The 15,158-nt window shown below is 43.2% G+C and overlaps 1 protein-coding gene across 1 annotated transcript in view; it reads left to right on the forward strand.

The window, feature by feature from the left end:
• LOC141072848 (cGMP-dependent protein kinase 2-like) overlaps positions 1 to 15,158 on the forward strand; it is a 323,665-nt gene that overhangs the window by 235,988 nt on the left and 72,519 nt on the right. The window contains exon 16 of the mRNA XM_073560030.1: positions 9,215 to 9,337. Coding sequence (XP_073416131.1) covers positions 9,215 to 9,337 — 123 coding nt within the window. The remainder of the gene's footprint in view (positions 1 to 9,214; positions 9,338 to 15,158) is intronic.

Below are 15,158 nucleotides of genomic sequence, written 5' to 3' on the forward strand. Positions count from 1 at the left end.
AAGAACAAGAAGTCCAGGAAATGATGTTATATGCCCACAGAGCCCTGATTACAACATCATTGAGTCTGGCTGCAATTCGCTGAATAAACATAGGGTTTTGTAAAAGTCTGCAGCCATAGAAGATCTGTGGTTAGTTCTCTAGGATGTTTGGAAACAACCTCCCTGCCGAGTTCCTTCAAAAACTGAGTAAGTGTACCTATAAAAATTTACTCTGTTTTGAAGATGAAGGATGACCAATACAAATATTTATTTGCTTTATATTTATCTCTTAACACTTCTATTCATGCTTTACAGAATATTTTCTACTTTTGCCTAGGCTTTTGCATGGTATTGAACATTATTAGTGATGGGCAAGTAGCATTGTTGCTCAGGTGATCTCCAAGTAATTTGGCATGCTCGGAGATCTAGTTTTTGTCGTCTCAGCTGCATGATTTGCAGCTGTTAGACAAGCTGAATACAGGTGGGAGTTTCCTAATAAACAGGCATTCCTCACATGTATTCAGCCCATGGGCGGACATACCGCATGTGCAGCCTATGCGGCTGCATCGGGGCCCGGAGGTGGAGGGGGGGCCCTGCAGGGTGGCTAATAATGAAGGCAATCTGGCCTGTGTATCCGGCCCTGAGGCTCTGGGGGGCCCCTGGCCAGATTGCCCTCATATGCGGTGGGCAGGGAGAGATCCCTGCAGCTCTGCTGCCTAGAAGAGAAGATAGCAGTGGAGCTGCAGTGATCCGTCCTTCCTGCCTGGTGCCTGCGCTTCCTCTCTCACAGACAGCAGCACTGCTGGATGATGTCATCATTCAGCGGCCGGCTGTGGCAGGGAGAGGAAACTCAGGTGCCGCTGATGCTGTGGGAGTGCCTGCGGTGTGGACAGGTGAGAGGTGCTGAATGTGTGTGTGTGTGTTTTTGAATGTACGTGTGTTGTGTGTGTGTGTAATGATGAGTGGTGATGTGTGTGGGTGTGTGCATGTGTAACGCTGCGGGGGAATGTGCAGACAGGTGAATGTTGCTGTGTTTGTCTGTGTATGTGTAGGTAGAGGAGAGGGCAATGATGGTGGTGATGGGGAGAAGGAAATGATGGGAATGATTGCACCTCTGCACCTAGCATTCACATGGTATGTCCATCCACCCAGCTCTCCTGCTCTCCTGCTGTCTGTCTATGAAGGACACACAGTGCGTCACCCAGCTTTGCACATAGACTTGCCTCTGCACCTAGCATTCACATGGTATGCCTTTCAGCTAACCCCAGCTTACCCCAGTGTTATTTATGACCTTGTTTACTCTGGCTTGATCATATACATCTGGTCCACTCTTAATTGTCTGGCCAAGATGAGCAGAGACCACTCCTCTCTGCTTCACTCCTGACTGCACTTAGTTGTACATATATTGCAGAGTACAAGTCTGCATAGACTTCAGTCTGCATTGTGATTGCTATAAGTGTGTGCTAGAAGTGTGAAGATTAATTTAAGAATTAAAACCAGAATTGAACCAGAAGGGAACTGAAGGTAACTGGACACAGTCACTGTAAACAATGTTTCTGTTTGTTTTCACTTTCACCCCAATAATCCTTCACTTTCTGCTAATTCCCCTAATCCCTACTCCTAGTAAGGAACTGTTCATCTCTTCTTCAATCCTCCCCATCCACCTCACCTCCGCCTCAAAACTGTTCCTTAACATACAATCCTCTGTCTCCAAACACAGACAGCCCCCTCATGCCCTCTCCTGCTCCCACCTGCTAACACTTTCTCTGCTCCTTCTCACTGCTGGTGATATCTCTCCAAATCCTGGTCCTCCTCACCACATTCCCACAGTCATTTCTACCTCCCATCCACGCTCTATCACAACCTTCCGTAACCTCTCCAACCTTATACCCATTCACCCAGCCCCCGCTTCCCCAGTCCCACTAACAGGAGCTCTGTGGAACGCTCGCTCTGTCTGCAACAAGCTTTCCTACATCCATGATCTTTTTGTTACTACCAAACTCTCCTTCCTCGCCATCACCGAAACCTGGCTCACCCCTTCTGACACAGCCTCTCCTGCTGCACTTTCGTATGGCGGCTTCCACCTTTCTCACACCCCCCGCCCCAGCAGCAAACATGGTGGAGGAGTTGGTTTTCTCCTGTCAGATACCTGCTCCTTCACCCCAATCCCACTGCCACCCTCTGTTACCCTCCCTTCCTTTGAGGTGCACTCTGTGCGCATCTACTCCCCCTCCAACCTCCAACTGGCTGTCATCTACCGCCCCCCAGGGCCAGCCACCACCTTCTTTGACCACTTCACCACCTGGTTACTTCATTTCCTTTCCGCGGACATCCCTACTATCATCATGGGCGATTTCAACATCCCCATTGACACTTCCCTCTCAGCTGCCACTAAACTTCTATCTCTCACTTCCTCCTTCGGCCTCACTCAATGGTCTTCTACAGCCACCCACAAAGATGGCCACACACTGGACCTCATCTTCACCCGCCTCTGCTCCCTATCTAACCTCTCTAACTCACCTCTTCCTCTCTCTGACCACAACCTGCTCACATTCTCTTCCCTCTTCACTCCATGTCTACAATCCCCACCCCACAAACTTTCACACCCTCGCAGGAATCTTAAACACCTTGACCTACACTCATTCTCCGAATCCCTCCTCCCTCTTACAGATATAAGTTCCTTACACAATGCGGATGACGCTGCCGCTCTATATAACACCACAATAGCTGTAGCTTTGGAATCCGCTGCCCCACTTACACATACCAAAACTCGCAAAATCAACAGACAGCCCTGGCACACCAGCCTGACCAAAGAGCTGAGGCGAGCTTCCAGGGCTGCTGAGCGCAGATGGAAAAGATCCCACTCCAACGAGCATTTCATCGCATTCAAACAGTCCCTCACTACTTTCAAGACCACACTCGCCACAGCTAAACAAACCTACTTCTCATCTCTCATATCCTCCCTGTCTCACAACCCTAAACAGTTATTCAACACCTTCAATTCTCTCCTCCGCCCCCCAGCACCTCCTCCCTCCCCACTCATCTCAGCTGAAGACTTTGCCTCATTTTTCAAGCAGAAAATTGATAACATCAGGGACAGTTTTGGTCAACAACCCCCAGAGCCCTTCCTCCCGACTTCCCAGCCCTCCACCTTCAAAACCAACTTCTCCACCATTACAGAAGATCGACTCTCCACTCTACTCTCAAGATCACATCTCACCACCTGTGCACTCGACCCGATCCCATCCCACTTCATCCCAAACCTCACCACAGTCTTCATCCCAACCCTAACCCATCTCTTCAACCTATCACTAACAACTGGTGTTTTCCCCTCAAGCTTTAAACATGCCTCCATCACACCTATCCTCAAAAAGCCCTCTCTTGACCCATCCTCTGCATCTAGCTATCGCCCTATATCACTTCTCCCATACGCCTCCAAGCTACTGGAACAACACATCTACCTTGAACTGTCCTCCCATCTCTCTTCTTGCTCCCTCTTCGACCGCTTACAATCTGGCTTCCGGTCACACCACTCCACTGAAACTGCCCTTACTAAGGTCACCAATGACCTCTTAACTGCCAAGAGCAAGCGACACTACTCTGTCCTCCTCCTCCTGGACCTGTCGGCTGCCTTTGACACAGTGGACCATTCCCTATTATTACAGACCCTCTCATCCCTCGGCATCACAGACTTGGCCCTCTCCTGGATCTCATCATACCTAACAGACCGGACATTCAGCGTCTCCCACTCACACACCACCTCCTCACCTCGCCCCCTATCTGTCGGAGTCCCACAAGGTTCAGTCCTAGGGCCCCTGCTGTTCTCTATTTACACCTTTGGCCTGGGACAGCTCATAGAATCTCATGGCTTTCAATATCATCTTTATGCTGATGACACACAGATCTACATCTCTGGACCAGATATCACCTCCCTACTAACCAGAATCCCTCAATGTCTGTCCACTATTTCATCCTTCTTCTCCACTAGATATCTGAAACTCAACATGGACAAAACAGAATTCATCATCTTTCCCCCATCTCACGTGACCCCCCCTACGAACCTATCAATTACAGTAAATGACTGCCCACTCTCCCCAGTCCCACAAGCTCGCTGCCTCAGAGTAATCCTTGATGCTGATCTCTCCTTCAAACCACATATCCAAACCCTTTCCACTTCCTGCCGACTTCAACTCAAAAATATTTCACGCATCCGTTCATTCCTCACCCAAGAATCTGCAAAAACCCTAGTCCATGCCCTCATCATCTCTCGCCTTGACTACTGCAACCTCATGCTCTGCGGCCTCCCCTCAAACACTCTCGCACCCCTCCAATCTATTCTAAACTCTGCTGCCCGGCTAATCCACCTGTCCCCCCGCTATTCCCCAGCTTCTCCCCTCTGTCAATCCCTTCACTGGCTCCCAATTGCCCAGAGACTCCATTACAAAACCCTAACCATGACATACAAAGCCATCCACAACTTGTCTCCTCCATACATCTGTGACCTCGTCTCCCGGTACTTTCCTGCACGCAACCTCCGATCCTCACAAGATCTCCTTCTCTACTCCCCTCTTATCTCCTCTTCCCACAATCGCATACAAGATTTCTCTCGCGCATCACCCCTACTCTGGAACTCTCTACCACAACATATCAGACTCTCACCTACCATCGAAACCTTCAAAAAGAGCCTGAAGACCCACCTCTTCCGACAAGCCTATAACCTGCAGTAACCACCGATCGACCAAACCGCTGCACGACCAGCTCTACCCTCGCCTACTGTATTATCACCCATCCCTTGAAGATTGTGAGCCCTCGCGGGCAGGGTCCTCTCTCCTCCTGTACCAGTTATGACTTGTATTGTTTAAGATTATTGTACTTGTTTTTATGTATACCCCCCTCACATGTAAAGCGCCATGGAATAAATGGCGCTATAACAATAAATAATAATAATATAACAATAAATAATAATAATGATGGGGAGAAGGTAATGATGGAGATGATGGGGGTGATGGAGAGAAGGCAATGATGGGGGTGATGGAGAGGGCAATGATGGGGGTGATGGGGAGAAGGCAATGATGGGGGTGGTGGGGAGAAGGCAAAGATGGAAGTGGTGGAAAGGGCAATAATGGGGGTGGTGGGGGAGGAGGAAATGATGGAAGTGATGGAATTGGCACTGATGGGGTGGCTGGGGAGAAAGCAATGGTGAGGAAGAAGTCAATGATGGGGAGAAGTCAATGATGGAGGTGGTGAAGAGGGCAATGATGATGGGGAGAGGATAATAATGGGATGCGGGGGAGGAGGACATGAGGGGTGGGGGGGATTGGGATGGGAGGAAGGGGGACTTATAATGGACTTAGGAACAGGGGGAGGTGGAGGAAGACATTGTTACCGCTTATTATGTCTAACACAGTCCCTTAGTATATAGTGTGCTCACTAATTCTATATAACACCATCCTTAGTTAAATAGTTTCCTCTTCTATTATGTATAACACCATCCCTTATTACATACCATCCTCTCTAGTTATACAGTATATGGTGCCGTCCCTTATTACATAGCTTCCTCTGCTGTTATGTACAGTGCTGTCACATACATAGAGTATACTTGTTAATTTTGTTATTCACAGTGCTCTCTTTTATTACATAGTCCCCTCTCTTTTTAGATATAAAATGACTGCTGATGGAGGAGCCGGTGACCAGACGACCAGTGCATCAGCTCCTCCATTAGAAAAGAAGCTTTCCTATGCTCCATCAGCCATCAATGCATTATACAGCTAACAAGACAGGACGGTATGTAATAAAAAAACAGGGCTCTATATAATCCAATATGCAAGGGACGGTACTGTATATAGCAAGAGAGGGCACTGTATAATAGGGGACAGCAATATACATAATAAAGGAGACTATGTAATATATATACATGTATGTGTGTGTCTATATATATATATATATATATATATATATATATATATATACTGTATATATATAAAAATATATATGTAGCTTTGTCACCATAAAAGGAAGGAGGCCCTAATACATTTCTTGCACAGGGGCCCCAAACTATCAGTGTCCTCCCCTGTTTCAGCCTGTCTAGCAGTCGCAAATCATACACCTAAGACGACAAAAACTAAATCTCCGAGCACTACAAAATACTTGGAGAACACCCGAGCAAACTCGGGGAAACCAGAGCAACAAGTATAATCGCTCATCACTAATATGACTTTTATATGGAAAATTATTTGATATTATTGGTTTAATGCACATTTATCATACTCAATGTGTTTTTTATTTTGAAGGCAGGATGGATTTTTTTGTCATTGTGTTATAATAATAAAAGACTTATCTACATATATATTTAAACTATCCATGTGAGGCACATTGCATATTGAAATTCATAAAACTTCCACCCTGATCTGCTAAATTCTTTTAAAGAAACTTTAACATAAATATTTGCCTAATTATACAAGTAGAATGTGGGAGACAAGACATGCAATAATAAAAGCTGTGAAAATGGGGCAAAAACGAACAAGTATTCAGCATGCATTAATGTAGAAGATTGTTTTTATTATTTTTCAACAAGTAACAGCTGCGGAGTTGTAAGGTACATTTAGCACACATAATAATAGCTTATGTTATTGCAAGATTATTCTGAAAGCTTGTACTTAAGTAAACTTTGTAAGAAAAAAGGTCCAACTCTTATTATCAAAATTAGAAACGAAGATATTTTTCAATATTTAATTCCAAGCTCATTTAGAGCTCATTTTGTTTATTACAGAAACACTGCCTATCTTGTCCATAAGTTGTCTGATATTGCGCTCAGCCTCATTCAAGTGTTGACAACACCGTAGTGTGTGTGATCTGATTATAGTTTGTATAAAAACACTTTTTTCCTGAGCCTATTTAACTTTTCTTTACCATAATAAACATATAGAAAATACTGACGTTTTTGCCATTAAAACAATATTTCACACACAGAACCATATAGCCTAAACAATCAATGACCTTCCTACAGTATAAATCAGGGGCAGACACTGACAGCAAAATGAGTCCCTGTCATTGTCATGTGCTAACGATGCCCATCATGCCCCTACTGCATTCACACCTACTAATATATAAAATATGCACATGCATATGCACATAAGGTACACAAATACATTGTGTTTCCTGAAAAATATTCCCTACCATGGTTTTACAGCATTAATTGGATGAGACATAATAGTAACACGCACAGAGTAATAAATTAAAAAAAATGAATGGTTATCTCATCACAATAGCAAAAATAGTGGGTTATTGTGTCAAAAGGAACAGGTTAAGTGCTTTACCTGTAAGACTCGGAGTTCCCTGGTAACGAGATGTAATGTCCACGTGTGCTCAGGTACTGCTCGGTGTGAGTGCACGCTCTTATGAGCCCCGAGTAGAAGTAATCAGCGATTCTTCTAGTATCACAGTGGCCGACATCTAGTGCAGTGATCTCCTGTCATGTGGATACCACAACGGAGCAAAAGATTGCAGTGTATTAAAGTGTTTATATCTTTCAGCAGAACAGGGGTTAGACGGCCATGTTGGAAATTCCTGTAATCAGCTGTGCTTGGTTAGCCACTCCTTTCCCCTATAAAATCTGGGCTCGATTACTAAGTCCTTGTCTGAGTTAGCATTGCTGCAAGAAATATGAGAGATAGAAGTGGGTTTTGTGAAGGAGTGCTGGAGGAATTTATTAGCGACTGTTGCCTGGTTTGTACGCTTTTGAAATCCTTATCCTTTCCTGTTTTGCTTTCTTCCCCCTCCCTACACACCCTGGTGAATACTTCTGTTATATGTGAGTGTATATTTTGTGCGTGTGAGTTTTCAGTTTACCCTTGTCTGTGTTACCCTGTCTGTCGGGTTGGTGTACTGTGGTGCACAGTAGCGCCCGCCATCTGGAGTATCCCAGGGAACAGGGCGAGCTAGAGCACACCCTAGTGTTAGGGCCAGGAAAGGTGCCCCTGGTCACAAGTCACTTGCCAGTCGAATCGTGATATCTGTGCATGTGCTGGCAGAAGATTGTTGGAAAAACCCAAGGTTCCATATGTAAGTGTCTGTAGCATTCTCGGCCATGGCGGCACATGCGTGCTGCTGGTTGTAAGGAGATAAGTGGTACAGCGGGGCATAAATGAAGTGAGCAAAGAAAAATATGTATGAGCAGGACACTAATAAATAAGACATAGAAAGTCACGGATAGGAAATACACTGGGCCATGAATAAAAGGAAAGAGAAAAGAGGCGTTATATGTGTACACATATGTACTTATAGAGTAAAGAAGTATTAAGGGTGGTTTCACACGTCCAGATATTTCCGGTACCGGAGATATCCATGTCCGTGTGTCCGTGTGTACACATGGCACATCCGTGTGGCGCACGTATGCCACCTGTGTGCCGCATCAGTACCACACGGACGGCTGCAGGGGAAGAAGCAGCTACTGTAAGCCGCTGTTCCCCTGCATGTGGTGCTGAACTCAGCTGTCATTCTCCCCTGCTCTGCCGGCAACAGCTTGAGCAGGGAAGAATGAATGAAAACAAACTAACGTGGGGTCCCCTTATTTTTTTTAACCAGCCCGGCAAAACTATACATGTGCATACTGCTATTCTCAGGCTAGTAAGGGGCCATTAATAAGGGGCCCCCCATCCTAAAAACAGCAACCCGCAGCTGCCCAGAAAAGGCGCATCTATTAAATGCGCCTATTCTGGTGCTTTGTCGGGTTCTTCCCATTTGCCCTGTAGCGGTGACAAGTGGGTTAATAAGGGGTTAATGTCACCTTGCTATTGTAAGGTGACATTAAGCCCGGCTTGGTAATGGAGAGGTGTCAATAAGACACTAATCCATTACTAATCCTATAGTAAGAAAAGTGTTAAATAAACACACACACATTAAGAATAAAGTCTTTTATTGAAATAATACACCACACATTTTTCCCATCTTTATTAGACTACTAATCCCATCTTGAAGCCATTAATCACCTGTAAAAAAATTTAAAAAACAAACCAACAATATAGCATACCTGTCCTGCGCTCAGTCAAGTCCCACGGCGTAAATCCATCTCTGGGGGTTAATAAGTTTACAGGCAGAGCTAATGCGATCACTCAGGCTGTAAACTACTGGGGAATGAATGGGAAGCAGCACGCACAGGCTCAGTGACGTCACCGCTTATATTGTCTGCCTAAGAAAGTATAACATTTTTACAAGTTTTTTTTTTTCTGTTTCTTAGCCCTCCATTCTCTGGAACAGATCCCATCAAGATTTACAACATGGTGTTAAAAGGCATTGAAAAGGTAGACTTCCCACACCGAATTGGACGACGCTCTGAAGACCTTATCCGTAGGCTGTGCAGGTAATGAAGACGAGACGCTGTTGTGTATTCACAGGCTGGAGGGGGTGGTAAACTCATGGGAAATACAGATAGTGTTTCACTGAAAGGTTAATGGCTGCTTCAAAGGCTCTCTACCAGGAGGTGATGAAGACAAACTCGTCCAACTGATATGAAAAAGTTTTGTAATTATAGTATTAAATAAATTTATCAGCAGAGAGGAAGATGTAGGAACAAGGAAACAAGAACAAGAAAAAAAAATCAAATATGATTGTAAAATTATTAAATCATAAAGGTAGGATCTGGTATGTATGTCTTTGATGCATAATTCGTATTTCTTGGATTACCATGTGTTAGATTATCTACTCATGAGTATTAAACACTTTTATTACATTGTTTTACTGAAATTAATTGAATTGGTTTGTACTGGCTAAAGTAATTGCACTAGACATTAAATGTTTTATAAAATTATGATAAAATGCCAACCACGTTTTCTGCGCCACAGTAAAAACATTTATAACAACAGCATAAAGAAACCATTTTACACATTTCGAGACAATAAAAGCACATAGCTAACCAGTTAAATACAGTAGAAAATCTTGCCCTTAGGAGCTTCCAATCGTTTTGGTCTAATTGATTCTTACAAAATAAGGCTGCATAAATGTACATTACCTAAAGGGAACCTGACAGCTGATACAGACCTAGTGTCCGACTGAGGTGCCAAGGGCCCACCAGTAACTAGCTCCAGGGCCCCACTTTTCAACTAAATGCAAATGTGATATTATCCTCAATCACAAATTTGCATAACAATGAACTGGGTAGATTGTTAAATATATAAGATGCCGTCTTTGTCGGTACAGTTGTGGCCAAAAGTATTGACACCCCTGCAATTCTGTCAGATAATACTCAGTTTCTTCCTGAAAATGATTGCAAACACAAATTCTTTGGTATTATTATCTTCATTTAATTTGTCTTAAATGAAAAAACACAAAAAGAATTGTCCTAAAACCAAATTGGACATAATTCCACACCAAACATAAAAAAGAGGGTGGAAAAAAGTATTGGCACTGTTCGAAAAATCATGCGATGCTTCTCTAATTTGTGTAATTAACAGCACCTGTAACTTACCTGTGGCACCTAACAGGTGTTGGCAATAACTAAATCACACTTGCAGTCAGTTGACATGGATTAAAGTTGACTCAACCTCTGTCCTGTGTCCTTGTGTGTATCACATTGAGCATGGAGAAAAGAAAGAAGACCAAACAACTGTCTGAGGACTTGAGAAACCAAATTGTGAGGAAGCATGAGCAATCTCAAGGCTACAAGTCAATCTCCAAAGACCTGAATGTTCCTGTGTCTACTGTGCGGTGTCATCAAGAAGTTTAAAGCCCATGGCACTGTGGCTAACCTCCCTAGATGTGGCCGGAAAAGAAAAATTGACAAGAGATTACAACGCAAGATTGTGCGGATGTTGGATAAAGAACCTCGACTAACATCCAAACAAGTTCAAGCTGCCCTGCAGTCCGAGGGTACAACAGCGTCAACCCGTACTATCCGTCGGCGTCTGAATGAAAAGGGACTGTATGGTAGGAGACCCAGGAAGACCCCACTTTTTACCCCGAGGCATAAAAAAGCCAGGCTGGAGTTTGCCAAAACTTACCTGAAAAAGCCTAAAACATTTTGGAAGAATGTTCTCTGGTCAGATGAGACAAAAGTAGAGCTTTTTGGGCAAAGGCATCAACATAGAGTTTACAGGAGAAAAAAGAGGCATTCAAAGAAGAGAACACGGTCCCTACAGTCAAACATGGCGGAGGTTCCCTGATGTTTTGGAGTTGCTTTGCTGCCTCTGGCACTGGACTGCTTGACCGTGTGCATGGCATTATGAAGTCTGAAGACTACCAACAAATTTTGCAGCATAATGTAGGGCCCAGTGTGAGAAAGCTGGGTCTCCCCCAGAGGTCATGGGTCTTCCAGCAGGACAATGACCCAAAACACACTTCAAAAAGCACTAGAAAATGGTTTGAGAGAAAGCACTGGAGACTTCTAAGGTGACCAGCAATGAGTCCAGACCTGAATCCCATAGAACACCTGTGGAGAGATCTAAAAATGGCAGTTTGGAGAAGGCACCCTTCAAATATCAGGGACTTGGAGCAGTTTGCCAAAGAAGAATGGTCTAAAATTCTAGCAGAGCATTGTAAGAAACTCATTGATGGTTAACGGAAGCGGTTGGTCGCAGTTATTTTGGCTAAAGGTTGTGCAACCAAGTATTAGGCTGAGGGTGCCAATACTTTTGTCTGGCCCACTTTTGGAGTTTTGTGTGAAATGATCAATGTTTTGCTTCATTCTCTTTTGTGTTTTTTCATTTAAGACAAATTAAATGAAGATAATAATACCAAAGAATTTGTGTTTGCAATCATTTTCAGGAAGAAACTGAGTATTATCTGACAGAATTGCAGGGGTGTCAATACTTTTGGCCACAACTGTACATAGTGATTCAAGTATATTGTGCCAATTACTGCTCATATAAGTGGGTGGTAGTTAACTCCTGCACAGGGGCCCACCGGAGGATCCTCCTGTTCTCCTGTGGACCAGTCCAAGCCTGTACATGCTGACTGATCAGCAGCCCACATGGATCAGGCACTGGCTGCCTGATTGCAGCCATATATGTTTAACTCTGAAACACTGCACCAAAAAAACATAGTTTAAAAGGGACAGAGATGCATGGTAAACTAGATGACTCATTGGGCATCCCTGCCCGCTGCCTTGAAGTGATAGGTCTCTCCCTGCTTGCATGTATAAGGCAAGATATGTTATTCCAGGTCAGTGGATGGGGGAATCCGCCAGAATCCGCCTGTCCGACTAGTATTCTGTGCGGCTTGGTTCTCGGCGGCTAAGAAACTATGTTTTTTTGTGAAAAGCTGTGGTGTTTCGTAGTTAGAAATATGACTGAAATTAGCAGACTCCAACCCTATATTTAGTATTGAAGGTCTTGTGCAAAGGTGATTGTGAAAGGGGAGAGAGCAGGGTCAACTGCAACATCGCCTATTGTGATTGGTGGATCCTGTGTTATCAGCTGTGTATAGAGGTGTTACCTGTCATTATCATCCTGACCATGATAATATGGAGCCTTGCTGAAAACTCTCTCTGAAAGGACAGTAATTATTGATCTAAAAACCCCAGTGGTCAGTAACATAATTGCAACCTACCTAATTTTGTTTCTTTTTTGTTGTAATAAAGAACGTAATAGGAAAAAATTAAAAAAAACTTTGCCATAATGTAAAAAAATACATATAACATATCCATAATATAAACAAGAAAAATTGAAAAAGCCGCACAAAAAAGAAAAACTTAATTAACGGGTGCAAGCCTTCCAGGCATATACCAAACCTCAACAATAGTCCTTCAGAGATGAAAGCAGCACACCATAGAGACTTCAAATTGGGTGATGTTTATTAGCCCATCAGGCTATCTGGTTATGGGTTACCTATCCCAGTTCATGAGAAGTGTTCCTGTCTCCTATGGACATACCCCAATAATGTTTGTCCCGTTTGCTATAAGCAATCTCTAAAGCACTATATTCACTTATAATTGTTTTTTGAAAATTCTCTTAATAAGGATTGAATAATTATAGAATTTATGCGAAAGTGCATTTTTTTACTCATGATGATAAGAACATGCTGTGGACCACGTATGACGGCATGAGTTTGCCCTTTTCCAAGATGGCGCTGACTTGCATGAAGTATCACAGTGCATGAGCAGTAGTAAACCGGATACCATATGCAAGACTCCGGTTTTGCGCACTGTGCTGCTTAGAATGCCGATGTTCGGCGTGCAACTTATAATGGTATTGGGGTGGGTCATGTTTGTTTTTATATGATTTTACAGCTGCCACTAACTAATAATTATCGTTTATTAACAGTATAACTGCGAATATAAATATCTCTTTAATGAGAATCACACTGCTGCACTTTGCACTTGTTATGCACTTTATGATCATGTATCACAATTTTTTTAGATCATGTTTTGTATAATCGATATTGTATAATTGTTATAGAATACCTGTATAATTTATGTGCTTTAAAAAGCACTCACTTTGCACTATTATACAGCTTGAGAAAGGTCCGCACCCCTTCTGGACATATACATAATATATACTGTGTATCTATATGTATATATATGTGTATATATATATATATATATATATATAACATAAAAAGCCTGATTTAAACAATAGGCCAATACATAATGTGTATGTTATTTTTTCTTTCCTTGTAGTAAGAAGAAATGGTAAGGAATGGGAGCAGAGCCAAACATGCATAATGCTGGCTTATCAAGATGGATGATTATTAGAGTTGAGCGATACCGTCCGATACTTCAAAGTATCGGATCGGAATGGATCGGCCGATCTTAAAAAAAAAAGTATCGGTATCGCCGATTCCGATACCGGAAGTCCCATTCAAGTCTATGGGACTTCCGGTATCGGAATAAGAAAAACCCTGTTTTTGCCTTGTACAGCCTCTCTGGGGTCTGTACGGGCCTTTCGGGGGGCTGTGCCGGCCTGCCAGGGGGTCTGTGCAGGCTCCGGTGGGCTGTGCCGGCCTGCCGGTGGGCTGTGCCGGCCTGCCGGGGGGCTGTGCCGGCCTGCCGGGGGGCTGTGCAGGCTCCGGGGGGCTGTGCCGGCCTGCCGGTGGTCTGTGCAGGCTCCGGGGGGCTGTGCCGGCCTGCCGGTGGTCTGTGCAGGCTTCGGGGGTCTGTGCAGGCATCGTCCGATGGGACTACAAGTCCCATCGGGCGATGCCTGCTACCATGACAGTGATTGACACATTAGCCAATGATGGGACAGTAGTAGTCCCATCATCCGGCTAATGTGTTGAATGTAAAAAAAAAAAAAAAAAAATTACATGCTACATACATGCTACATACATACAACATGCATACTACATGTAACATACATACTACATATATACTACATGCAACATGCATACTACATATATACTACATGCATGCAACATGCATACTACATATATACTACATGCAACATACATACTACATATATACTACATGCATCCAACATGCATACTACATATATACTACATGCTACATACATACTACATATATACTACATGCATGCTACATACATACTACATATATACTACATGCATGCAACATACATACTGCATGCTACATACATACTACATGCTACATACATACCACATATATACTACATACATACTACATGCATGCTACATGCTACATACATACCACATACATACTACATACATACTACATGCATGCTACATGCATGCTACATGCTACATACATAACACATATATACTACATGCATGCTACATACATACTACATGCTACATACATACCACATACATACCACATACATACTACATACATACTACATACATACTACATGCATGCTACCTACATACTACATGCTACATACATACTACATATACTACATGCATGCTACATACATACCACATACATGCTACATACATACTACATACATACTACATACATACTACATGCATGCTACATACATACTACATGCTACAAACATACTACATATATACTACATGCATGCTACATACATACTGCATGCTACATGCATGCTACATACATACTACATACATACTACATGCTACATACATACCACATATATACTACATACATACTACATACATGCTACATACAATACATTCATACAATACATACATAGACATACAGTACATATAACATAGGGTAACATACTTACCAATACTTGTCACATTGTTCCCCGAAGCCATTGTCTTTTACGGAATAAATATTAACATAACAAACCACAAAAATACTC

Source organism: Dendrobates tinctorius, unplaced genomic scaffold (assembly GCF_039654945.1).
Source record: "Dendrobates tinctorius isolate UK_male_01 unplaced genomic scaffold, ASM3965494v1 ptg000292l, whole genome shotgun sequence".
NCBI classification, from domain to species: Eukaryota; Metazoa; Chordata; class Amphibia; order Anura; family Dendrobatidae; genus Dendrobates; species Dendrobates tinctorius.